At 46.4% G+C, this 27730-nt stretch overlaps 1 protein-coding gene across 2 annotated transcripts in view; it reads right to left on the bottom strand.

Moving 5' to 3' along the window:
* Positions 1 to 27730, bottom strand: part of SLC67A1 (solute carrier family 67 member 1) — a 143943-nt gene that overhangs the window by 31431 nt on the left and 84782 nt on the right. For both annotated transcript variants that reach the window (XM_032959956.2, XM_032959955.2), the window contains exon 7: positions 15282 to 15382. In XM_032959956.2, the coding sequence (XP_032815847.1) occupies positions 15282 to 15382 (101 nt within the window). The remainder of the gene's footprint in view (positions 1 to 15281; positions 15383 to 27730) is intronic.

The raw sequence follows: 27730 nt of genomic DNA, 5'->3' as shown, positions 1-27730 counted from the left end.
ACTCTCTCTCTCACTCACCCACACTCACCTACCACACTGTGGGTCTCAACAACTCACTCTCCCACTCACCCACACTCACCTACCACACTGTGAGTCACAACACCTCACTCACTCACTCACCCACACTCACCTACCACACTCTGGGTCACAACAACTCACTCACTCACTCTCTCACCTACACTCACCTACCACTCTGCAGGTCACAACACCTCACTCACTCACTCACCCACCCTCACCTACCACACTGCAGGTCACAACAACTCACTCACTCTCTCACTCACCCACACTCACCTACCACACTGTGAGTCACAACAACACCTCACTCTCTCACTCACCCACACTCACCTACCACACTGTGGGTCACAACAACTCACTCACTCTCTCACTCACGCACACTCACCTACCACACTGTGGGTCACAACACCTCACTCACTCTCCCACTCACCCACACTCACCTACCACGCTGTGAGTCACAACACCTCACTCACTCTCCCACTCACCCACAATCACCTACCACACTGTGAGTCACAACACCTCACTCTCTCACTCACACACACTCATACCACATTGTGAGTCACAACACCTCACTCTCTCTCTCACTCACCCACACTCACCTACCACACTGTGAGTCACAACACCTCACTCACGCTCCCACTCACCCACACTCACCTACCACACTGTGAGTCACAACACCTCACTCACTCACTCACCCACACTCACCTACCACGCTGTGGGTCACAACACCTCACTCACTCTCCCACTCACCCACACTCACATACCACACTATGAGTCACAACACCTCACTCACTCTCCCACTCACCCACACTCACCTACCACACTGTGAGTCACAACACCTCACTCACTCACTCACCCACACTCACCTACCACACTGTGAGTCACAACACCTCACTCACTCACCCACACTCACCTACCACACTGTGAGACACAACACCTCACTCACTCTCTCACTCACCCACACTCACCTACCACACTGTGGGTCTCAACAACTCACTCTCCCACTCACCCACACTCACCTACCACACTGTGAGTCACAACACCTCACTCACTCACTCACCCACACTCACCTACCACACTCTGGGTCACAACAACTCACTCACTCACTCTCTCACCTACACTCACCTACCACTCTGCAGGTCACAACACCTCACTCACTCACTCACCCACCCTCACCTACCACACTGCAGGTCACAACAACTCACTCACTCTCTCACTCACCCACACTCACCTACCACACTATGAGTCACAACAACTCACTCACTCTCTCACTCACGCACACTCACCTACCACATTGTGAGTCACAACACCTCACTCACTCTCCCACTCACCCACAATCACCTACCACACTGTGGGTCACAACACCTCACTCACTCTCCCACTCACCCACACTCACCTACCACACTGTGAGTCACAACACCTCACTCACTCTCCCACTCACCCACACTCACCTACCACACTGTGCGTCACAACACCTCACTCACTCTCCCACTCACCCACACTCACCGACCACACTGTGCGTCACAACACCTCACTCACTCTCCCACTCACCCACACTCACCTACCACACTGTGAGTCACAACGCTTCTCTTTCTGCTTCATTCCTGGCACTGCTCCACTTTGGAATCCCCCCTCCCCAAGATCTTACAATAACAACCTTGCTCAATACAAGACACGTGTTGAACTCGGATCTATTACAACATCTATTGCACTGTTTGTTGCGGCATGCTTGACGTTTTAGGCCTTTGAGCCAGTTTTTTTTACAGCAACCGTGTAAAAAAATATATAACCCGTAAATGTCAAAAAAATTATTGGATGATGTGGCTTAGCTGGCTGAAGATCAGAAGTTGAGGCAAAAACAACGTGACTTGATGTGCTGTACAGCACAGGAAGGACTTGGGTCTAAGGTCCAGGCATTCTGTACATGTGCCAATAGAACACTCATCATAAACAAAACGCCCTACTTTCTGCTCGTATCTATTACAGATTTGTGTGCCTATGAAGGCAGCCTTGAAACTCAGCTTCAGGAAACCTTTTACAAAAAAATGTGCAAAAAAAATTCCCCTTCCCCGGTCCATGACCAATATGTAACTTTAGTGGTTACAATTCGAGGGAGTTTAACATTCCTGACTTAAGCTTTCAAATATATTTCAATTATATTTTACCCCCCTCCCATACCCCCCCGCCCCCCCCCACCCCCGTCCATTTAATTCATGAAATTACAATCAAATACATACGCAGAGAAAGCACAGTCTGGATCTCTGCCACCGCTGCGCACGCGCAGATATATGTGTCAAACCCGGCTTACATCATTTCAATGCAAACGTATCCCAAGAGTAAAAGCGCATGCCCAAGTTTTAACAATGCACACCCCTTGTCTAAATGGACCGAGTCTCAAACTTGCACCCGCCAACGTGAGCGGAACGCATTGCGCCGTGCGCACGTTGCCGGAGTAGAAGCGGCCGCGGCGCTGCGTCGTCCGCCCAACGACAGCAAGGGGACCGAGCGGCGGTCTATGGAGGGCGACGCCGCATCCATAGCCGACATCCACATCGACAAACGTGGCCCCACTGGAATTCCAACACAAGAGAGGGTTCACAAATAAAATGGTCTGCAGCCAGGGAAAGCGACGCTACGCCGGTTGTGAAGAGCACAGCCCTCGAAATTGTTTGAGGAGGTGTTAACCAGAGAGGCACCACGATTTAACAGATATTCTTATTCTTGGTTCTTTCGGTAAAGTCACGTAGGCGGGAAACAATAAAATAATAAAAATATAAAACAAGAAAATTCTCACGACGTTTCGACTGCAACACCTGACGTTGATTGCTCGTGTTGCAGTCGAAACGTCGTGAGAATTTTTATTGTTTTATATGTTTATTATTGTATTGTTTCCCTTCTACGTGACTTTACCGAAAGAACCAAGAATATGAATCCCTGCAGTCACGAAAGCTTTAAATCACGATTTAATAAATGTCAATTAACAAAAAAAAATCCCCACTTTTATCCAGGTGCAGTTTGCTGCAGGGGAGATACAACGGACGAACACCGCACGCATTTTCTCTTCTGAAAACAAGGACGCTATTATCTTCATACGTTATCGTAATAATATAATGATGGCGATTATTAACAACGCTGTCCTGTGTTTAGCACATGGGACTAGCGGTTACCGGTTCAATCTCCGGGCAGTTGAAATGGTGCAAGCTTTTAAAAATCCCTCCGACTCTGTCTACCGGCCAGTATAAATTGGTGCACCACCGTCAGTCAATCGGCAGGTCGCCTGTGGTGGTGTAAAGTGTGGATACTCCACCTCTTTTAAGACGTCTGCTAGCGTGGAAGAGTAGGCCAAAATTACCCGTCAGAGGGGCTCTCTAGAGCTCCGTCTAATGGAGGCCAGTCCATCAGATCTTAAGAGTTATCATCTCCCTTCTTTCTCCTGCTACCTTGCCCTGTAAAATGACGTCGGTCGGTTGCTCTAAACTCGTCACGTGTCCAAACCATTGTGCCGTTTCCTACGTCGTCACCGTTGTCAAAAGTTGTTGTCAATGTTCTCTCATCCAAATAGAACGCAAAACTATTGCTGCTCGCTTTTACAGCACTAATGCGATGTCCGTGCCTGCGATCACTCTCACTCACGTCTCGTTTGTGTTGGGTCACGTTTCCGAGGTAGACACGTGGCTAAGGTGCAGCGGCGAAAAAATATTGTTTGTTGGGCCCTTTCAAGGTGGCAGGCCTCGTGTGGCCTTGGGCTACGTGAAATTAAGTGTCGAGTCACGTACAGGGTGATCCGGATGTCTTGTGACTCCCAATTAATTCACCCCACATATTTTTGTTCCTTTGCATATTCATTTTCGTTTTAAATTAACCTAAAAAAAAGAAGTTTTAGAGAATTAAATGGGGGTCACAAGGCAGCTGGACCACCCTATACAGCCCGTGGGCTGTAGGTTCCCCACCTTTCTTATAAAGGGAACTGCGGTGGAGAGATGTTAACTCCCTCCCCTGGTATGCAGGAGGTCGTGGGTTTGATCCCGACCCTGACGCTTGCTGTATATATGGAGTGTGCACATTCTCCCCGTGGTAGCGTGGATTTTTCTCTGGGTCCTCCGATTTTCGCTCCACATTTAGAAACATGCATTTAGAGTATTTGGCTGCAATACATTTCCACTTAATGATAAGCCACTTTGCTGAGCTATCATTTGTGGCCAGATCGCTTCTGAACAAGAGCTGGTAAAATATAAAAAAATAGTTTAGTTTAAAGCAACTGTCCCCCCTCCCCCCCCCCCCCCATAAGTTCCCAAATTGCTCGGCATGATGTCCGGCGTTTTACTCTACGTGCCGGGAGCTTCTTCGGGAACTAAAGTGGCATCGGAAAACATCGGGCCAAACAAGACGCAGAAAAACCTGAAGACAATTCGGGGGGAGCTATCCAGCACGGCCACAAACACCGACTTCGTGGCACGGCCTAGTGCGCCCACAGAATGGAATGAGCAACACTCACTGCTGGTTGAACGTGGGGACCCTGTGATTTCAGTTTCTCTTCCGGCATGTCAACGTTTTGTCACAAAGGGACAATTCCAATACCTTTGACAAAAAAAAATAAGCCCCCTGTAGTCAATAGCCAATTTGAAATGACAGTTTAAAACACGACTGAAAATATGTTTTTTTTGGGGGGGGGGTGTGTGCTTAATACGAACAAGAGCACACACCTACGCAAAGTCTCGTACTATGTGCCAGTGACAAGTCGTTCACAAAGGAAAACTAATTATTTTAAAGAAAGCAAATTGGAAATTAATAACATTCCCTTGCCTGCTACGCCCATAATCCACACAGCAAAAGGGCCAGGCGCCAGCAAGCAAGCCTCTGAGAGACAGAGGCTGACCCGACGGCTGAAGGAGAGTGCCCGTTGTTTTGTCTCCTTGCAAGTAACCGGGGGATGGAGGGTGCAGCAGCGTGGGCAGCACACACGGTGACCTACCACTGGGCGTGACGTCAATTCCAACGCTTTGTACGTCCACCGCAGCTCGCCGGCACACGTCGCTGAAACCATCGGCTAAGTCCACCGCAGCTCGCCGGCACACGTCGCCGAGACCATCGGCTAAACCCACCGGGCGAGCCCCGTTTCATCTGCAGCGACGCGAGGCCTCTCTTTCCGCTAAAATCCGTGAAGTGATTTTAACGAGCAACGGTTCATTCGAAAGGTCTTGGTCTCATTATAATGGAACCGGCATGTTCTTATACTTTTGACCTGCCCTTGACCTAAGGGAAAGAGAAAAAAAAAACGTGATCTTTTTTTTTTCGGGCGGTGTTATTCTTTGCAAAGAGTGTTTTGCAAAGCGTAGCCGGCGCTGAATGCTGTTTGTTATCGCAGCAACATTATTGAATGGTCGGTGTACTTAGTGCGCATTGACTTTAGGTATTGGATTAGAATAAGTATTATTGTCGACGCCAGAGTTCCTATTTATCACGTACACGGCAATATGTTCATGTACATTTAATAGGCAAAGCAAATTAGTGTTCTACAATACTAGTGGGCATACACTGTGATGGTGGTGGGAATGTAATGCAATTCAAATAAAAGTCTCGATGTATTTTGATCGGCGGTACATGAAATAGGCAGTGCGTGTTGACCAAGACGTCAATCTGTCTTGTAAACACCGAGTAAAACTGTACTTGACCAAATCCACTATAATCCTTTTCTCAATTTAAAGCGGCTCTTCTAAAATGAGGGATTTAAATGAGAAAAAAATTGGTTCAAGTGCATTTATATTGGGGGTCCTAAGCACCTTTATCCGGGATCATTCCAATGTTGTGGAGTCATCACATGACTTAGGTTAACAAAGCATAGAAATTACATAATCCACAAAGGTCTCTGCCTATATTTTCCCCATAGACAGCTCAGTGCTTTGCTACAATACCTTTTCATTTTTCATCACGAGAGTCTGGACAAATCCTTTGATTTAACAGGGCAGACAAGTCCACAGGTCACTAAATTGGCAAAGCATTAGTCTAGACTGCCTAAGGAATCGTGAGCCCCAATGATCATTCGGGATAAAGCCCTCTGAACGGCACATTGCACCACCAAGAGATACATTATATGGCACTCATAAGGATAATGCAGTGATTTACTTCTGATGAGCAAGAAAAGGACAGCAGTTTGGTTAAAAAAATCACCTTGGCTGAGAAAATAGGGCAAAATTATACAGTTTAACAATGACTATAATAATACCAACCAATATGCATAGGTCTGTTTTTTGTTTGCGGCATTATATATTTTAAAACAAGGGAAGAATAGGTACGGATGGCGATTGCTTCGCAAACAGGGTGTCTGAAAAATCGGGCTCCAGTCCCCACCCAGACAAATGAGACCAAGATTCAATTCTCTCGATAAAGGCATCCAATTTCAGAACCCTGAGGCCAGTGTAATGAAGCCTGAATGGTACAGTACATACCGATGTGGAAAAGGGAGTTTATCCTTGGGCCAGTAATTTGTTCTCTCTCTGCTTCGTGTCTTGACCTCGGCTGAGATTGGGCCCATGAAGCTTGTCCGAGAAATACTTTGGCGACAATGGGGGAAGTGCAATTTTCATACGAGCGGCTCATTGCAGCCACATTGCAACGATAAACAATTGCAGCAACGGCGGTGTAAGCGTTGCTGCCCGTTTTCATCGAAAGGGTCCATTTGGAATAAAACGATGCCCAAGTGTGTTGAGTATTCCCCGTCAGTTGCGCTGTTCCATCTTGATACATTAATTCGAGGTTGACGGGTGGCTAAAGGGGGTTAATGTGCGGGGTCAGAGCGCTGGGCTGCCACTGCTGCTGATTTTCTGGATTTGCGCCTGAGCAGCCCTCTATGACGAAATGTGATTGTGAAGTGGAAGTGAGCTGACCGTCTTAGATCCAGTCACCAAACGCTGGACGAAACACCCATCAAATTTAATTCAGCCTTTAACGTAACGTGGCTTGCTCCGTCGCCGATGGTGTAAAAACATGTTGAATTCTAAATGTCGCAAAAACACTGTTTTGCAGGGAATATTAAACGTGTGCCTGTAGTGTTGGAAAAATACGTCGAGGAGTGAGCTTTCACATTTGGCCAGGGGGCTCAGCTGCAGCGTGAACGTTTCTGCAATCGGAAGGTTGCGAGTTCCTGGTTGGGGGTTGACACAAGCCATCATCTCTCCGGCCTCAATAAAGCGAGTACCAATTTGGTTCTCCTATGGATGGACTTGCCCTCGACTTACAAATGTGGAATTTCTACAATGTGAAGTTTACCTGTACATTACATTTATTATATATATATAACATTACATTTAGACTCTATGCCATAAATTAGGGCTGTGACAATTTGAGATGAATTGTCGTTATACATGGTGACAATAGGATTAATGATTTGTTTTTTTTTACTGCCTCATTTGTATTGTTTCTCATTAGTTTTCTCTCAGCTTTATTTTCTCTATTAGCCTTCATGTGAAATATTATTCAGCATGTATATAATTTGCATACACTGGAAATATTTCTTCTTAGGCAATTAGAACGCTTGCATTGCAAGCTTTAATATACAACTTAATTGACGAATATGTGCATCATTACACACCTACTATACACAATGTATTATGGACACTCGCGTGCGGGGATGCTTGTGTGTATGTAAGTAGTGTATACACAGTGTGTATATGTATGGGTGTGTGTCTAATTAGTGCTGTGTGTATAGGTATGGGTGTGTGTGTAAGTAGGGTATACACAGTGTGTATAGGTATGGGTGTGTGTGTGTGTAAGTAGTTCTGTGTGTATAGGTATGGGTGTGTGTGTAAGTAGGGTATACACAGTGTGTATAGGTATGGGTGTGTGTGTGTGTGTAAGTAGTTCTGTGTGTATAGGTATGGGTGTGTGTGTAAGTAGTGTATACACAGTGTGTATAGGTATGGGTGTGTGTGTAAGTAGTGCTGTGTGTATAGGTATGGGTGTGTGTGTAAAGGTATGGGTGTGTGTGTAAGTAGTGCTGTGTGTATAGGTATGGGTGTGTGTGTAAGTAGTGCTGTGTGTATAGCACTACTTACACACAGTAGTGCTATACCCCCCTGATGGAACATCTTTGCCGGTTAGAAACATTTAGGCTGGCCTGCCTATGATCCATCCTGGGTTTAACCAGGCTGGATTGTGTGAGGAGCTCACAAATCCTTGAAAGATCTGGGCACGGTCCCATCGGTGAGCTCCTCCGGCAGGCAAGGCTGCATTGGCTGGGTCATGTAGCCCGCATGCCCAGCCACCACATGCCGAAACAGCTTTTGTTCGGCCGGATCGAGGGGGCTAAACGGGCGCGGCACGGGCTAGAGAAGAGATGGAGTGACGTGGTACAGCAGGACGTGGAGCTGAGTGGACTTGCCGATGACTGGTACCAACGGTGTCAAGATCGGCCTCTGTGGAGGAGGCTCGTGAAGGACGCTACTGGGCAGTTGGAGGTAGTCGCCCTCCAACAACAACGGAGGGCGGAGGAGCGACGCTCACAACAACGAGCGGAGCGCCGGGTGGCTAAAGCACAACAAGTTGGCACAGTAAGGGGCACAGGTGGTGCATCAGCCAGTCATCTCAGTCAGTCGACCCGTGGCACCTGGGTCTGCCCCGTGACCTCCTGCCAGCGGGCGTTCGACACTCCACGTGGCCTCAAGGTGCACATGGCCTGGCACAAGCATCGTGGTGACGTCACCGCCACTTAGTGGCGAATGGCGGTTGTTGTTGTTGTGTGTATAGGTATGAGTGTATATGTAATAGTGCTGTGTGTATATGTATGGGTGTGTGTAAGTAGTGTTGTGTGTGCAGGAGGAGTGGTTGCAGAGTGGTTAACGCACGGCACTATGGACCTGGCCACTGGAGTTCGATTCCCAGTCAACGCTAACATCAGTGGCGAGCGATATTAAAATCGGTCCCTGGCATCCCCTACGTCAACTCAAGTGAATACTTGAAAGAGTTTGTAAACATCAGCACTGGGTAGACAAAAACGGCCGGGCATGGTACTTTGCTAAAACACACGCTCAAGTGTTTTAGCCGGTCTTAATAGGCGCTCACTAACAAAAGGCACCTGCAATCATGCAAACTTTCTGTTGTGGCTCCACCGGCGATCCTTTGTCTTTCTGTGTGTGTGTGTTGGTGGCTGGCTGAGCACCTTAGCAGTTCACGTGCGCACTTGCAGACCGGCTGCAGTTTGCATGCATTGACGAATGCGCCAGCACATCAAAGAGTAGCGGTGTCACTGGGGTCACGTGGAGGACATCAATTATGAAGTGTGACGCAGGCTGTTTATGCACGCGAGAGATCGCACGCGCAACACGGGAGCAGGTCATTCCCCTTCTTCCCTTGACCTCCCCGCAGCCCAGAGGGCCGTGCGCTGATTCGATGAGCTGCGAGCATTAGAGACAGTGCCATATACTCGTCGTTGCTCAGGGATCCCCGGGAGACGGTCTTCACAGCGACTGCCAGTTCATTTAAGCAAAGCCAAGGAATCGTTTTCTTCATATCTATCATTCCCATTAGTTCGTGATGGACAATAGAACTCGGTAGCTGTGAGTCCGATGAATGGCGATGACTAATAGAGTTTGGTAGCTGTGAGTCTGATGAATGGCGATGACTAATAGAGTTTGGTAGCTGTGAGTCTGATGAATGGTGATGACTAATAGCGCCTGGTAACTGTGAGTCTGATGAATGGTGATGACTAATAGCGCCTGGTAGCTGTGAGTCTGATGAATGGTGATGACTAATACAGTTTGGTAGCTGTGAGTCTGATGAATAGTGATGACTAATAGTTTGGTAGCTGTGAGTCTGATGAATGGTGATGACTAATACAGTTTGGTAGCTGTGAGTCTGATGAATGGTGATGACTAATAAAGTCTGGTAGCTGTGAGTCTGATGAATGGTGATGACTAATAGAGTTTGGTAGCTGTGAGTCTGATGAATGGCGATGACTAATAAAGTTTGGTAGCTGTGAGTCTGATGAATGGTAATGACTAATAGAGTCTGGTAGCTGTGAGTCTGATGAATGGCGATGACTAATAGACTGGTAGCTGTGAGTCTGATGAATGGTGATGACTAATAAAGTTTGGTAGCTGTGAGTCTGATGAATGGTAATGACTAATAGAGTCTGGTAGCTGTGAGTCTGATGAATGGCGATGACTAATAGACTGGTAGCTGTGAGTCTGATGAATGGTGATGACTAATAGTGTCTGGTAGCTGTGAGTCTGATGAATGGTAATGACTAATAGACTGGTAGCTGTGAGTCTGATAAATGGTGATGACTAATAGTCTGGTAGCTGTGAGTCTGATGAATGGCGATGACTAATAGAGTTTGGTAGCTGTGAGTCTGATGAATGGTGATGACTAATACAGTCTGGTAGCTGTGAGTCTGATGAATGGTGATGACTAATAAAGTTTGGTAGCTGTGAGTCTGATGAATGGTAATGACTAATAGAGTCTGGTAGCTGTGAGTCTGATGAATGGCGATGACTAATAGAGTTTGGTAGCTGTGAGTCTGATGAATGGTGATGACTAGTAGTTTGGTAGCTGTGAGTCTGATGAATGGTGATGACTAATACAGTTTGGTAGCTGTGAGTCTGATGAATGGTGATGACTATAAAGTTTGGTAGCTGTGAGTCTGATGAATGGTGATGACTAATAGAGTTTGGTAGCTGTGAGTCTGATGAATGGTGATGACTAATAGCGTTTGGTAGCTGTGAGTCTGATGAATAGTGATGACTAATACAGTTTGGTAGCTGTGCATCTGATGAATAGTGATGACTAATACAGTTTGGTAGCTGTGAGTCTGATGAATGGTGATGACTAATATAGTTTGGTAGCTGTGAGTCTGATGAATAGTGATGACTAATAGAGTCTGGTAGCTGTGAGTCTGATGAATGGTGATGACTAATAGTCTGGTAGCTGTGAGTCTGATGAATGGCGATGACTAATAGAGTTTGGTAGCTGTGAGTCTGATGAATGGTGATGACTAATACAGTTTGGTAGCTGTGAGTCTGATGAATGGTGATGACTAATACAGTTTGGTAGCTGTGAGTCTGATGAATGGCGATGACTAATAGAGTTTGGTAGCTGTGAGTCTGATGAATGGCGATGACTAATAGAGTTTGGTAGCTGTGAGTCTGATGAATAGTGATGACTAATACAGTTTGGTAGCTGTGAGTCTGATGAATGGTGATGACTAATAGAGTTTGGTAGCTGTGAGTCTGATGAATGGTGATGACTAATAGCGTTTGGTAGCTGTGAGTCTGATGAATGGTGATGACTAATACAGTTTGGTAGCTGTGAGTCTGATGAATGGTGATGACTAACATAGTTTGGTAGCTGTGAGTCTGATGAATAGTGATGACTAATAGAGTCTGGTAGCTGTGAGTCTGATGAATGGTGATGACTAATAGAGTTTGGTAGCTGTGAGTCTGATAAATGGTGATGACTACTACAGTTTGGTAGCTGTGCGTCTGATGAATGGTGATGACTAATAGAGTCTGGTAGCTGTGAGTCTGATGAATGGCGATGACTAATAGAGTTTGGTAGCTGTGAGTCTGATGAATGGTGATGACTAATAGTTTGGTAGCTGTGAGTCTGATGAATGGTGATGACTAATACAGTTTGGTAGCTGTGAGTCTGATGAATGGTGATGACTAATATAGTTTGGTAGCTGTGAGTCTGATGAATGGTGATGACTAATAGAGTCTGGTAGCTGTGAGTCTGATGAATGGCGATGACTAATAGAGTCTGGTAGCTGTGAGTCTGATGAATGGCGATGACTAATATAGTTTGGTAGCTGTGAGTCTGATGAATAGTGATGACTAATACAGTCTGGTAGCTGTGAGTCTGATGAATGGTGATGACTAATATAGTTTGGTAGCTGTGAGTCTGATGAATAGTGATGACTAATACAGTTTGGTAGCTGTGAGTTTGATGAATGGTGATGACTATAAAGTTTGGTAGCTGTGAGTCTGATGAATGGTGATGACTAATAGAGTTTGGTAGCTGTGAGTCTGATGAATGGTGATGACTAATAGAGTTTGGTAGCTGTGAGTCTGATGAATGGTGATGACTAATAGCGTTTGGTAGCTGTGAGTCTGATGAATAGTGATGACTAATACAGTTTGGTAGCTGTGCGTCTGATGAATAGTGATGACTAATACAGTTTGGTAGCTGTGAGTCTGATGAATGGTAATGACTAATATAGTTTGGTAGCTGTGAGTCTGATGAATAGTGATGACTAATACAGTCTGGTAGCTGTGAGTCTGATGAATGGTGATGACTAATAGTGTCTGGTAGCTGTGAGTCTGATGAATGGTGATGACTAATATAGTTTGGTAGCTGTGAGTCTGATGAATAGTGATGACTAATAGTGTCTGGTAGCTGTGAGTCTGATGAATGGTGATGACTAATATAGTTTGGTAGCTGTGAGTCTGATGAATAGTGATGACTAATAGAGTCTGGTAGCTGTGAGTCTGATGAATGGTGATGACTAATAGAGTTTGGTAGCTGTGAGTCTGATAAATGGTGATGACTACTACAGTTTGGTAGCTGTGCGTCTGATGAATGGTGATGACTAATAGTGCGTGTTACCGTAGCAACAACGCTAAAAGAGATAATATAATAATTTACACTATGTCCAAATATGAATGCATCGATCAATAGCCTCAATCTACAACGTGTTAAGAACCCATCGAGTATAAGGGTGACCTGGGACACATTAGAATTCCTATAAATTCCTTGAAAACATCATCATACAGAGTCTAAATATTAAGCAATGTAGAGGGAAAATACCTTGAAAAAAATATTAAGCAATTAAAATAAAATGAACTTGTGAAGATGTTAATGGGGCAAGGGTATGTTTAGTTATATTCTTGGTTCTTTCAGTAAAGTCACGTAGAAGGTAAATAATAAAATAATAAAACATACAATTCTCACGACGTTTTGGCCACAACGCAAGCAGCCGACGCTGTCTTTCCGACAGCTCTGTTCTTCACCTGAGGACGGCTGCTTGCGCTGTGGCCGAAACGTCGTGAGAATTATATAATGTTTTATTTTATTATTTTATTATTTCCATTCTACGTGACTTTACCGAAAGAACCAAGAATATGAATCCCTGCAGTCACGACATCTTTAAATCGAAATTTATATTTATTTACTTCCATTGACAAATATTGGTTTCAAAGAGACGCGTGCGACAAACAGGTTCAGTATTCATGGCAATTTGCCACGAGGAAGGAAATCTCGCCAAGAATTCGGCTGGCGGTTGGATACGTACTGTGCGAAAGAACTTCAGCATACAAAAGGCCACCCCCATGCTAAAGCCCTTGCCATTCCATTCTCCTGCTCACTGCCTAATGGAATGCTTAGCCAATGGAATGTCCCACTTTCAGGGTAAACAATGATGCCAATTACTTACCCAGTTTGAACTAACAATCGCCATACTGATGAGTGCTTTTGTTACCACATCGTCAATAGCAATCAGCAATGCTAGCGTACTAAAACTACAATGCTCATATGAGTGTGTGGCAGTTTGCATCACCAATGACAGCCCCTAATAATGTCAATCAATGCCCAGCGTTTAACACTGATAACGATTTACCCAGGTAAAGACTCACCGAGTCTCAAAGACTAATTTCCTGGAGGGTCCTGCATTGGGATGTTTGGCCAAATAACATGAAGAAGTAATTTGACATATTCTTAGCTCTTTCGGTAAAGTCACGTTGAAGGGAAACAATAAAATAATAAAATATATATAAAACAATACAAATTCTCACGACGTTTCGACCATAACATAGGCAAACCGACACACCTGATGACGACCGTTTGTGTTATGGTCGAAACGTCGTGAGAATTTTTATTGTTTTATATATATTTTATTATTTTATTGTTTCCCTTCAATGTGACTTTACCGAAAGAGCTAAGAATATGAATTACTGCAGTCACGAAAGCTTTAAATCAAAAGTAATTTGACACTTTAGGGGGGGGGGGGGGGTCAACTGGAGTACCCGGAAAAAAAAAAACCCCGCACAGACACACACGAGGAGGTGACAGCACCAATTTCATCCTGATCACCTCACGGCCTCAACACAATCCTGGCAAGACCACGGTGCTTCACCCACCAATGCAACAACTATGCTTAGTACTAGATTTGAAGCTTTCGTGACTGCAAGGATTCATACTCTTCGGTTTTATTCGGTAAAGTCACGTAGGTAAAATAAAGTAAAATAAAAGAAAACAATTAAATCACGACGTTTCGGAGGCAACGTCGTGATTTAATTGATTTTCTGCCGTGACTCATCCGCCTGAAGACGGAAGCTTGCGTTGCCTCCGAAACGTCGTGATTTAATTGTTTTCTTTTATTTTACTTTATTTTACCTACGTGACTTTACCGAATAAAACCGAAGAGCATGAACGATGCTTAGCTTTCAAAAAGCGGGCACACGCGTGGTGAATTGATCTCAATCCGTGTAAGCTATGTTCCACATTTAGGAGGCAGTGTACGTACGCCAAGCTGTGTGACATGCATTGCCTCACAACTCTTCTGACTGTCATCGTCAGCTTTTCACAAAGATTGGGTGCATAGCATTAGGCAGACTTCCCCCTCACGTTTAAACTTTCGGTGGAGTTGCAACGTAAAGCTCGGACGACGATGATGCAGCCGAGCAACGACACACATTGGGTTCTCACACATCTCCATTCATGGTATTGTCGAGCCCTCTGTCAATCCACTGCTGGATGAAGGCCTTCCGATACCGAGTCGGTCGTGCGAGTTGCTTGACCGTACTCCACCACGCTGGTCAGCGCCGGTTGGTGAAAAGGGGGGTTCGGGTATCACTCGCCACCGGTGTTAGCCGTGGCTGGGAATTAAATTCAGGTCAGCGGGTTAACAGCGCAGAACGTGATGCACTGCGCCACTGATCCTCGGGACCGATGGCCTGCACGTGCATAATTATTCATTGGCAGCCGATTTATAGAATTAACTGGATTTTTCACAAAATTACCCGAAATTAATGTCCCCGCTTCACTAACGTTAGCCTTGGCCAACAATGAAAAATCGAACTCAGGTCGTCGGGTTCACAGTGCCTTACGCTTACCCACTGTGCTACGGCTCCACACCAACGACATATGACGAAACACACCGTTTTAAAATGTGACATACGTGTGAACGGTTTTGGTGTGTGTGTCAACGATCAAACAAGCGGTAAATGAGCTTTGGCTTAGCATTGCACTTGGGAAAATAATGGTGTAAAAGCTCTCACCATCTGCAGCAGGCCTATGTAGGACATGAGGTATCCGTTCTGCTCTGGCTGCAGCTTGAAGTACTCCATAGTCAGCAGAGAGAACATGCTGTGGAAGATTCCTGGGTGGCGACAAAAACACGGCACGCAGGAGAGCAGCGAGGCTTAAAGGAGAGATGCTTTTGTAAGTACAGCTGGTGGGATAATTGCAGAGCCACACAGGCTACGTTTAGGAATTGCAGTAAAAGGTCACAGATGCTTAACAGCTGGATATATAGTGCCATTAGATACATCCTTGGTGGTTAATTCCTCGCCTTTGATTCGGGCAATTAAAACATACTTTACGCTCCCTTACTAGCGTGATCGTCATTAACGAAGCCGCGTGCGATGCATGTTCATTGTTCGACGTGCCTTTTTCCGAGTGATTGCCCTAGATATATTGTAACCTGCTTCCTGTCATGTTGATTGGATTAAACAAAATGTGTGGCCAAATGTAGCGCTGACTTCAAAGCTAAATTAAAACGTTAAGATGTCTCAAGGTTTCCTAATCGTTAACCACAGGCAGCGTGGGTCAGAAATAAACAATCTTTGGTCCGTTTAATATTTTATCACCCCTACGCTTGTTATTTGAATTTCGAAAAAAGAAAAGTAAAATATCCTTACAGCAGTCTTATGGATGATAAATAGACGTGCATTAAGCGCATAGATTAGGCGTCAAATATACGAACACAAATGTAAAAATAACAATAACAAATGTTCAAAAGTGCACAAAAATCACGAGATTTCTACAGGGTGCTGTCATAACAATGTTAACACTTACAGAGGACTCGTTTTTAATGGCCAAATAACGGATAATACACTGTAACATGATAACAATTGTATATTAATAGTTTTAAAAAGTCAACGAGTCTCCCACTTGTTCGCCATCGTTGTCAACACGTGGCCTGGAACCTTCTACAGGTGGTCTCCAGAGCCCGGAGGCAGCAGCAGCAACAGCACGTCACGTGGTATTATTTTAAAGTTCTCGGAAGTGTTAACATTTTTTTGAAGCACTCTGCACATGCTTCGAAATGCACCAACAGACAGGATAAAGGAACACGCGATTCAGGGAACAAATACATTCAACAGCCACCATTCCATTCTAATTGTTGCTTGCGGCAATATGTTCGGGAGCAAAATGCCAATGCCGATCGACGTCCGCTAGCCACGAGAGGGCTTAATAGCCAACTGTTAATGAAAGAGGGCTTGGGCAGGAGACATCACTCGAAGACGACGGACAAGACTGGTGAATGGAACGGCAGCCGAAGGAGGAACAGCCCCGAGAGGGATGACCGCCATGGAGATGAGACAACTTCGCATGCAGGATCGGGATGTGGATTTACGGCAACGCGAGACCACGAGGGACGATGGCATTCGTCCAGTGGTGGGTAGGGCCCATCACTGTTGACGATGGTGATTACGTGTAACCGTAAGTAACCGTATTGTTTTTCAACGGAACCTCCGTTGTCCCGTAATAACGCGCAACATCGCGGTTCATTTACACCGCAAACCCTCGTCCGCCCGAACCAATTTTCAGATGCCCTTCCCTGTTTAGGATGAGTGAGCTTTTTGCTGCACTGGGCAATCTGCCGTTTAAATTAATTTGCCGTGCTCATTCGGCAACCGTGCATGCTGACCAGGTGGCTGTCCGGTTGCACACCGACCGTATCTCCGCAGCAATGATTTATTGAACGAAATCGTGACTGCGTCACTGCTCTCTGTCTGTTCCGTTGTAAGCGCTGTCTGTCTAATGTTGCCCGCGTAATGTGTAGGTGTGGCAGGCGTGCGTGAGGATGTGGTTTGTCAATATTCCTGTTCAACCCACAGCTATTCACTGATGACAACAGATTCCGACGGATAACTTCGGCCACAATTTTTTGTTGTGCCAAAAAGGAAATACCGCAGTGCGTGTGTGTGTGTGATTCCCGCTCACGGCCAACACCAGCGACGATTATCTGAATCGGTCCTGGGCCTCCCCTAGGTCGACTCAGCCTCAAATGAATACCTGGTGCGGTGTGTAAACATCGCCACTGGGGAGACAAAGGCGGTCGGGCGTGGTGCTGGCCACCCACTCCCTCGTGTGCCTTGTTGGTCTTCATAGGTGCACGCTAACAGCACTTGCCCCAACAGTCTATTGAGGCTCTACGGGGGATATTTGTATTTGTACATGCACATACATGTCCGGCCACCTTTCTCTCCCCTTTCTCTCCCCCCAGTGCTGACGTTTACACTCCACGCTCCAGGTAATTGATAATAACTCTGCAGGTTGCCCTGCTCATGTTTTTGATACGTTTCACTGAGCCTGCATTTTCACCTCCTGATTTCGTCCACGATACTTTTGCTCAGCCTTAAACGAGTACCTGGTGCGCTGTGGAAACATCAGCTCTAGAGAGACAAAGGTGGCTGACAATGTTGCTGACTTCACCAGCTGCTCTCGTGCATCCTGCCCACCGTCGTAGGTGCTTGCAAACATCCTCCACAGCCTGAATGGGCAATGTGGGAGGATCTTTAACCTGTGTGTGCACGCGTATGTACTACGCATGTTTTACTTATTTCGCACCGAACGTAGCCAACCGCGCTGATCGGAGGTGCACATACACACGAGTGCACACGTGCTCAGACGCCATGCATATAGATGAACCCAGACACCATCACGCAAGCTGTAGTCATCAAAAGGAGCAATCACCAACATGCTCATATAGACACGCAATGAACCAACAATACGCTCGCGCACTCATGCACACTCATTACACCTCAACTCACGACGATTCACGTCTCCATGTGTCCGGAATGGAGTAGCTTTAAAAAACATAACACATTGCATGGGGCACGTTTTTTGGTTCATTATTATTAACGGAACTGCAGACCACATTTGAGCCTACGCACCGCAATCACTCACAAACAAAACAGCTACTCTAGTGCAGAACCTCCCTACACAGTAGCTCTGTAACTTAAGATGTGTAGCTGTTGTTGTGGTTGTTGTTATTGTTGTTGTTCCTGGAGGCGACGTTCAGTGGCGTGACTTAACGCAACGGGGGCAATGCCTGCCGCCTATACCCTGCTGAGCATCCCTGTGCTAAATGAGTGCGTGAAGAGGATGAATAAAATATGAAATAAATATTTCATCCCTTGGATAGCGGATGGAGAGCACGGAGGAATGTGGGAGGAGGGGGGGGTGATGCATACATATCACCCTTTTATTGGGCTGGAGGAATGTGTACCCCGATCGTGTAAACCTGTTCCCCGGTCTGTGCCAGGTGAGCGGGGGTTATCCTGCTGTGCGCGTTAACAGTGCTCGTGTATATATTTATTGCCGTGCCGTGCAACGCAAGCGTGCCGATTAAAGTGAACCCAGCAACGTGGGCAAAGGGAATGGGACGGAGGCTGCAAAGAAGCGTGGACAGTTGTGTGTGCTTGGGATTGCACCGAGAGACGTCAAGAGGAAACTATGGATGGGAGAACATACTACGGATGTCATATTGACTTCCGGAACAAGACTTTTCTTATGCTTTGAGGAGGTTTTCTTCTCATTTGCGGATTTGATCATAGTGAGTGAGGGGTCGCAGTTTGGTTGAAGGGAAAAGTGTTGTTCGAGACGGTGGCGAGGCCGGTTCCTGTTGTATGGGGCCGAGTGCTGGGGCACAAGCAAGAGGGAGGACCAAGCTATGGCTGTCATCAGAGGCGAGGATGTCGCGGTGGATGTTGGGTTCAACAAGGAAGGACGGCGTGAGAAATGAAGAAGTGAGAGGAAGGCTCAAGGCGGTAGATGTCACGGAGAAGATGACAGAGAGACAGAGAGAGAAAAGTCTCTGGTGTGGTTCGGTCATGTGGAGGGACAACAGGAAAATGATGTGGGTCAGAAGGTGGCAAGTGGTGCAAGTGGAAGGAAAGAGATCAAGAAGAGGAAGGCAGAAGAAGAAGAGGTGGGGGGGGGGGGCGATGTAGTGCGATCGGACCGTGTTGACCCGAGGAGCGGAAAGAGAGATGGCGCAGGAGAGGGCAGCGTGGAGAAGGTTGGCAAGGACAGCGGAACACCCCGCACGAGTGGGACAGACGCGTGGAAGAAGAAGAAGAAGGAGAAGAAGAAGACTGTGATGAAAACTAAGTGGGCTTGCGCAGGACGCGTCGCTAGAAGGGGCGATGGCTGATTGGTCGAGACTAACGACGGAGTGGCGGCCAAAGGAGGGAAGGGCGCCCAAAACGACATCCCGCTGCTGTGATGGAGTGTCGCAATTAGCTCGTGTGCAAGGGGCCACGACGCAAGGCCATGGGAGATGGTGATGGCTTAGGAGAGGCCTCGACACGGCAGTGGCTTGAACGTGGCTGATGATTGCGACGATGTGAAGCACAGAGGTGGAGCTGTGGAGCAGTGGTTCTTCACGCCCCGGTGACCTGAGTTCGATGACGGGCCAAGGCAAAAGACTAGCGGTGAGTGGTATTCGAACTTGTCTTGGGCACCTCCTTCACGAACCGGCACCGACCGGCATGGTGAAGTGTAGTCGAACAATCTCCGTGACCGACATCGTGAGATGAGACTTTCATTCTGCGGTCAATTTGCAAAGGACTGTTAAATTACTCCGTAGGGCTAAAGGAAATGGTCACATTGCGGGTCAGTAGTTGTATTTTATTGCTCATACTGTGAACCAAACAGCAGCAGCAACCTAAGTGCCATGTGGAAAAAGAGAGTAGGCCCAACTCTCCAATGTGTTGTTCGTCTTGATGTCCGACATTTCACACCACGCGCTCGGGCACAGCCGCGAAAACTTTCGCGGTGGGGTGAGAGGGTCGCATTCGCGAACCGTTGTGTGTACGCTGAACAACAACAACAACATAATGCCCCGAGTTGATTTGAATGCAAGTTGGACCCTGATTTCACTGCATTCGCCCCATTGCTGCGGTAATTGCTGGTGACTCGTCAAGAGCAATCGCCTGGTCGATGAATCTTAATTTTGCGGTTAGTGTAGCGTGCAACAAAGATTATCTCAAGTGAGCATGAGCTTAGAGAAAATCACACGCACAATTAGTGCTAATTCTTGTCACGACAAATCCAATAAAAGTTTAAGCGGCAGAACAGGGGATTCCGCTCGCATACTCGAGTGTCGCAAGTGTAAACAATTTTACTGCGTCCTCCTAAAGAAAACTAGTTCAATATGTAAAGCACCCATCTCGTGTCGTACAATGATAACTGAAGTTTTTTATGAAAACGTAAAGTGCTTCTCTCGTAGCCGACATTTTAACAGGCCAATTAAATGAATGCCCCTAAGCAACGAAGCAACAAACTGGAGAATTAAACAGAAATATCGAACGGTGAAATGACGCCACCTTGACGCGCAAAGCATGCTCGTATTCCTGTTACAATTGTCGTGACATCCCGGGATGTCACTGTGGAATGCCGGCCCCTAGGGCGGCACGGCGTGCGATGTTGCGACATCGCGGACACCACGTGGGTGTGGGTGCAGTAGCGGCCCTAGGGGGGCTCGGTGAGCGATGTTGCGACATCACGGACACCACGTGGGTGTGGGTGCAGTAGCGGCCCTAGGAGGGCACGGCGTGCGATGTTGCGACATCGCGGACACCACGTGGGTGTGGGACGCTCGGCGTGCAGTGCCGGCCCCTACAGGATAGGGTGCGGGAGTGCCGGCCATGGGAATGGGGTTCCTAAGGAACCATGGCGCTCTGGTTGACCCCGGAGGACACGTGACCGGTTAAGTCTACACAGGGCCCCCAAGTCGGGGCTTGTTGTGGTCACGTGTCAGGGTCGAGATCCCGATCGAGGATTCTGGAAGGTGGTCGTGGCTAAGGGTGGAGCCAGCCACCACGACACAGAGGATCTAAGCCGGGTCCCTCCAGAGGGACTGGCTGCTGTTGTTCATCCTGAAGAAACCTTCGTCAACGTTCTACGTCCTACAAGAGTCTCCAACACGTGGACCTGGACCCAAGCTGTGGTCCGGTCCGTTGTAATTAGTGTAGTTAGCCTGGTGGTCCACCATTATAGGTTGTTATTCTGTTTAGCCGAGTCTTGTGTTGCCTCCAAAGAGTACGTCTGCGATTCAGTTGAACTCACTACACAATTAAACATTCGTAGATTAATCAGAGATCGTGTAGAGCTTGCTTTAGATTTAACTTCGTAGAAATGAGCGTTCCCTTGGAAACCCTAAAACAATACAGGACAATAATAAAAAAAGGAAAGTAATGAAGAAAAATCTCAGAGGATAACGCTGGTGAAAGAAGCAGCTGTAACTGTGTTTCAATCTTGCTCGTTCAATTTACAAGGCAGAGTCCTCACTTGACAATACACAAGTAAAACAGATACAAAGTATCGTAACAACAAGGCACATGCATCATTCATGACCCATTGTCAATCCACTGCTTGCCGTGTGACTTATAGCTGCCAGCGAGCGTTCGACACTTCACGTGGCCTTTAAAGTGCGCATCGCCCGCCACAGGCACCCTGGTGCTGTCACCGCCACTTCGTATCGAATGGCGGTTGTTGTTAATAAAGTATTAAAGCTTTCGTGACCGCATAAAATTACTCATTGGTTTTTTCGGTAAAGTCACGTATGTAGAAATACAATAAAATTATATTAAAACAAGACAATCACGACGTTTCGATCACAACGCAAGCGATCTTCATCAGGTGTCAAGAACAAATCACGGAGGTAAATACAACAAAAGAGATGAGAGACGAGAATTTAACAAACCTAAAAAAACATATTCTTAGCTCTTTCGGTAAAGTCACGTTGAAGGGAAACAATAAAATATATATGACTTTACCGAATGAGCTAAGAATATGAATTACTGCAGTCACGAAAGCTTTAAATCAAAATTAAACCTAAAAAAACATTATGTGAAGCACAACCAGTCAGGCCAACAACACAGTTAGACACTTCCTGGCGGACCACGAATTTCAGAAGAGTGTTAAATTTCGTGTTCAACCTTTGAATTGCACATACCAGCATAAATAGAATGAAAAATACGAGGTACACGGTCAGTAGAAATACATATACAAGTCCACCAAGAGGTAAGGAGGGAGGAAAGACGGACAGAGAGGCAAGGAGAGAGAGAGAGAGGGGGGCTGGGAGGATGAACAGAAGCTTAAATAGGAAATAAGGTTGGGGGGGGGGGCAGAGAGAGAGTGGCAGCTCAAAAAAGCACATCTTCACATACGGTTGTTGTTGTTGTTTTTGTTGTGACCATTCTTCTCCACGCTGGTTTCGCGTGGGTTGATGAAGTGTGTGGTGGAGGTGTATTACGAGCTCGAAATTATGTCAACCATGGCTACCACCACCATCGTTATTATTCGTATAGTTCAGTTCAGGTATCACTCGACGCTGTTGGTTATCCATGGCTGGGAATGATATTCAGGTCGCCGGGTTAATGGTGCAGTGTGCGTGAATCACTGGGACACTGCACTACCCCCTCCCCCACGACCTGCACTCGCACAGCAGCTCATGACAGCAAATTAATATCGTTAACCGGCTTTTCTGGAAAAAAATAAAATGATCCAGAAACCTTTACGGTATCCCCAATTCAAATAAAACATTTGCATTTTCTTTGTTAAGGTTGAGGGATATTTTTTTCTTCCTTCACGAACATCTCGGCGTTCATCTGTTCCCATCAACATGTGTGGTTTACCAAATAATAATGCGCATATTTAATGCAATTTTGTTGTGGACTACACGCAGGGAGATTACGTGCATGGCCTTGCATGTGTACCAGCCTCGCAAATGCTACACATGGGGATGGCTCCGTGTGCGTGTGTGGGGGAGGGAGCGGTGGTGTAGCGGTTCGCGCTATGAACACAACGACCCGCTATGAACCTGACGACCCGCTATGATTCCCGCTCACGGCCAACACCGGTGACGATTTTTCTGAACCGGTCCTGGGCCTCCCCTATGTGGACTCAGTCTCAAATGAGTACCTGGTGCGGTGTGTAAACATCGCCACTAGGGGAGACAAAGGCGGCCGGGCGTGGTGCTGGGCCATCCACCTCCTTTGTGTGCCGTTCCGGCCTTCATAGGTGCTCGCTAACAGCACTCGCCCCAAAAGTCTGTTAAGGCTACACGGGGGAATCTTTGTCTTGTTGTCTAACCTCGGCTTATGCAAGGGTTAGAAAATAGCATGTGGGTTAGGCCAAGGGATGGGGGAAGAGCTAAAACAAATGAAATATGACACAGTGGCAGTAAGAGAACAGGGAATGTTTCAGGTGCAGTTTCAGGTGCACCGGTGCATCAACCCAAGGGGAGGTCAAGGGTCGGTGACAGACAGAGCTGGAACGCGGCCACAATTGCAAGTGTCAAAAAAAACGGATCCAACTGCAGTACATATAAAAGGAACAGAAAACACTTGAACATTTACCTGTGGACCACGAATGGCAGGCTCTGGCCAACAAGCCGCAAATAGCACGTGCAATATCGAATATGTACAATCACTCATTATTTCACATCATTCGAGACAAGTGCCCTTCCTACTCTCCTCCACTTTAATCACTAACAGAACGGCAAGTAAGAGAGAGAATACCATATTTCTGGTCAGTCCCATTACAGCAGTTCAGGCAATTGCACGTCACAGCCCATCTATTTTCATTCATTTGAGCTGCCACGTTAATTATTCAGCTTTAAAATTGTAATCGATGACATCCGGCGAAATGTTGGGATTATGGTCGAACGGATTTATTTATTAGAATTTATTTTCCCTGTGATGATCATTTTCTTGTTATGTGCATTTGTCTTGTTATTTATGTATTCGTCATTATAGATTTTGATTTGATAAGTAGGTGTGTTTTGTTTTTGTGTTAACTGTGTAAGGGGCTGGCTAATTTATGTGCAGCACTGAGGCCTGCAATTGCATGAATGACGCTATGTAAAATGACGTTATTATTATTAACAAGCCCCCTCCACTAGCTGACGAATGACTACTACTGCCGTGGCCGTAATTTGTAATCAGAGAGATGGATTTTAATCACACGAAGAGCCCCAGAGCTTGCTGGGCTCAAATATGTCACAATTCCAATGACGCAATGCTTTTTTTGACAAAATGGGCAACACCCGGCCTCGAGGGAAGTGGCCAATGTTCGTATATTAGCCGGCAACGGGGACAGGTGCTGATGGTCTCGTGACCTGCGTGGCGTTGTGTTGACTCAATCGATTGGAGTTCAGAGCCCCGGGCGTAATAACTGGGTGTTGGGGGAGGGCGGTCGGGGAAGAGAAACTTCCCCAACGCCTTTTACTCTGCATCCCTATCAAGCGGCAAACCCAACCCGGCTCATGATCGCTGTGTGGTTGACCTGGTTAAAAACACGCGGGGCGAACGCCTGCCGTGCGCTGGACATCCCGACGGCAACGCTGCGGGGCTTGGCGGCCGAAGGAACCCTTGAAGCAAAAAAGAGCATCTGCCGTTCGCGAAATAAAATAAACAAACTAACACACAAAAGGAGGGGCTGCATCATGACCGGACTGGCTAAGTGCAGGGACCTAAAATAAATATGACGTCTAAAGTAAATGTTAAATACTGACAAATGGTTTTTTTTGTTGTTGTTTGAGAAATACATGATGTCAACCAGAAGGGACTCTGAAAAACATCGCTCTTATCTAACCAGGTGGGTAAAACAAACCAATGTAAGCAATGTTCCGTGTCTCCATATACAAATAAAATAATTGCATTCTATCGACCTGTCGGCTTTCGAGACGAATATTATCCAGCAACATTTGTTTAAGCAAGCAAACTATGTACCGGTTTCAAACCTTTTGGCTCTCATCAGCAGTCAGGCATGTTCAACAAATAGAACAAATGTTAAACGAATGCTGCTGGGCTTCCAAATATTATTGACAAGAGCACAATGTATTAATCTCGTGGAGACCCAGAAGTTCAAACCCTGTCCAGAGTCTGCTCACTGAAACAAACACCGCTGTATAATGTTGGTCTGGAAAGTCAAAAGGCCAATGGACTGGAACTTCATTCTGTTTATATGTGGGAGACACAGAATGGAGTTCTGCTTGTATAAACATGTACCCGTAATTGTCAATAAGAACAACGTCTAATGAAAATAAAAAAAAAATATATCACGACGTTTCGATCGCAACGCAAGCGGTCGTCCTCAGGCGGAAAAAATAATCCAGGGGGACGACCGCTTGTGTTGCGATCGAAACGTCGTGTGATATATTATTTATTTTATTTTATTTTTCTACCTACGTGACTTTACCGAAAGAACCAAAGAGTATGGATTCCTGCAGTCACGACAGCTCCAAATCAAGATTGAACGTGTAATGAGTTTGTAAGACAAGTCATCGATGGGATGAAGTTGCGTTCTTGCAAGGCCGTACCCAACGAGATAACTCAGCTGCCAGGTCTCAGCTCATCTAAGTGACGGCACCTTGGTTGTGATCACGATTTAAACGTGGAGACGCATTTGCATTTTTTTTATTTTGACGTAAACAACTTTCGAGAGCATTTCCTTACGCGCTTGAAGTTGTAACGTTAAGGCACGCATTTTTGTAAAGCGCCGCTACGCGTATATGACAGTCAATGACGGCTGCATCTGCGCCGTATATTTTTGGGGAGGTCAGAGGGGGAAGGGGTGGTGTTGTGTGTGTTGTTAAATTGTGGTGTGATTACGAGTTTGACATCTTCAAAGGCAATGATCAATACACGGCCTCCCCATAACCCTACCTTTCCCTCCGCGATGCCGCCTATTTCCGTTAAACGCCAATTAATTTAGTCAAAAGTGATCATTATCCATCGGCGCCGTGGCACTCGAGTTACAAACGGACATGGTTAGTTAAGCTCAGGAGTGGAATTAGGTTAGCCTTGGCCTAGGGAGCCCTACCTTTGCCAGAGCTGTGATTTATTACACAGTATGATGTCGGCATTTGGCGCACTTGTCTGTGAACCTGCCTCCCTGAGTTCGATTCCTGGTCGTGGCTAACCAATAACACCACCTACCCTCTGCTTCATCCAACCCGCACTAACCGACACGCTGAAGTGAGGTCAGACACCCCTTCATAACTGGCACGTTGTGGAGATGCCTTCATCCAAAAGTCGACAGTAAAAGGGGCTGTAACATTTTTACTTATTTTAGTGTTCGTAGTATAATGATTGAAGAGGAAGTAACTCTAGCATTATGACATCATAAAACGGATCGTTGCTAATAATTTGTCATTCTATAAATGTATTATGGCCCCTTTGTACACAAGCATTACATTCGAAGAGCAGGCTATCACATTGTATCAAACATGGATGGCCTCTAGGCAACAGGCAACGTGACAGCGAACAAACGCTATGATCTATGTCGCGAAAATAAAAAAAAACGATTGGACTGTGCTCAGCGGGTCAAGCAGACAAGCACTTCTCAATCACGCAGTTATTACAGCTCCGCTATGTTTTACAAACTCAAGACTCGCACTGTGAACCGCAGGCCACAGAACACAGTCGCTCTCAGATTTGTGTTAAAAATGGCAAAGATAACGATGCAGCCCGGCATTGGCTTGCGAACGCCTCTACTGGCGAAAGGCCACTGCTGGTGGAAAGGACCTCTCCGAGAGAGACCCTCTATGGCAGGGGTCCCCAACCCCCTGGCCGTGGACCGGTACCCGTCCGTGGCATGTTAGGAACCGGGCCGCACAGCAGCAGGAGGTGAGAGCGGTGAGTCCGCGCGTGGCCCGCCCCATTATTTTATTATTTAACACTTCCATCCACGCCTCTGTCCCGCACTGCGCACTTGTCTCAGTCACGTGGTGTTGGTAAGCCCACAAGCTCTAACCCTTAGTAGCCACAATGAGTAAAACACAAACGTTGCTGGAGAGCTTCTTTGAAAAGGGGGAAAGACCCAATGATGAACGCCCCCCCCCCACCGGTCCGTGAAAAAATTGGCTTCCACGACACCGGTCCATGGTGCCAAAAGGGTTGGGGAACGCTGCTCTATGGGGTATTTGGCCTACTCTTCCACGCTGGTCAGACAGCTTAGGTGACAGGAGCTGCACCACACGTGACCTGCAGGTAGGCTAACTGCGGCGTAGCCCATTTATACCACTGGGTGGACAGACGTTGGGTGGACTAAGTAAACTTTCCCAATTGTTTTAAATGCCGTGCCGGGAGATTGAGATCGAATAACGGTAACCTCTGGATTAGAAGTCCAGCTTGCTAACTATAACACCACGGTAGCATCTCAGGCATGTTTTACTTGTGTTTAAAAAAAATGCCGCTGTGTGAAACCTATAAATGCTGTCCAGTCACTCTGCGGATAGTGTGTTTTGAGCCGCCAATTAACTTCTAAGTCACCAACTAGAGGCGCACATAGATACGAGTGTCATTCATATATTTATATTCTCACCAGGGGTGGCTTCATGGATATCAGGTTGAGGAAACCAAAAATGCCCAGCTTGGGTTTTCCAGTCTCAGGTAATAATGTATACAAGTGGATTTATTGAGAAATG

The sequence above is a fragment of the Petromyzon marinus genome, chromosome 24 (genome assembly GCF_048934315.1).
Source record: "Petromyzon marinus isolate PM22_M1 ecotype Great Lakes invasive population chromosome 24, UKy_Petmar_22M1.pri1.0, whole genome shotgun sequence".
Classification (NCBI taxonomy): Eukaryota; Metazoa; Chordata; class Hyperoartia; order Petromyzontiformes; family Petromyzontidae; genus Petromyzon; species Petromyzon marinus.
This window is presented reverse-complemented; position numbering and strand designations above follow the sequence as displayed.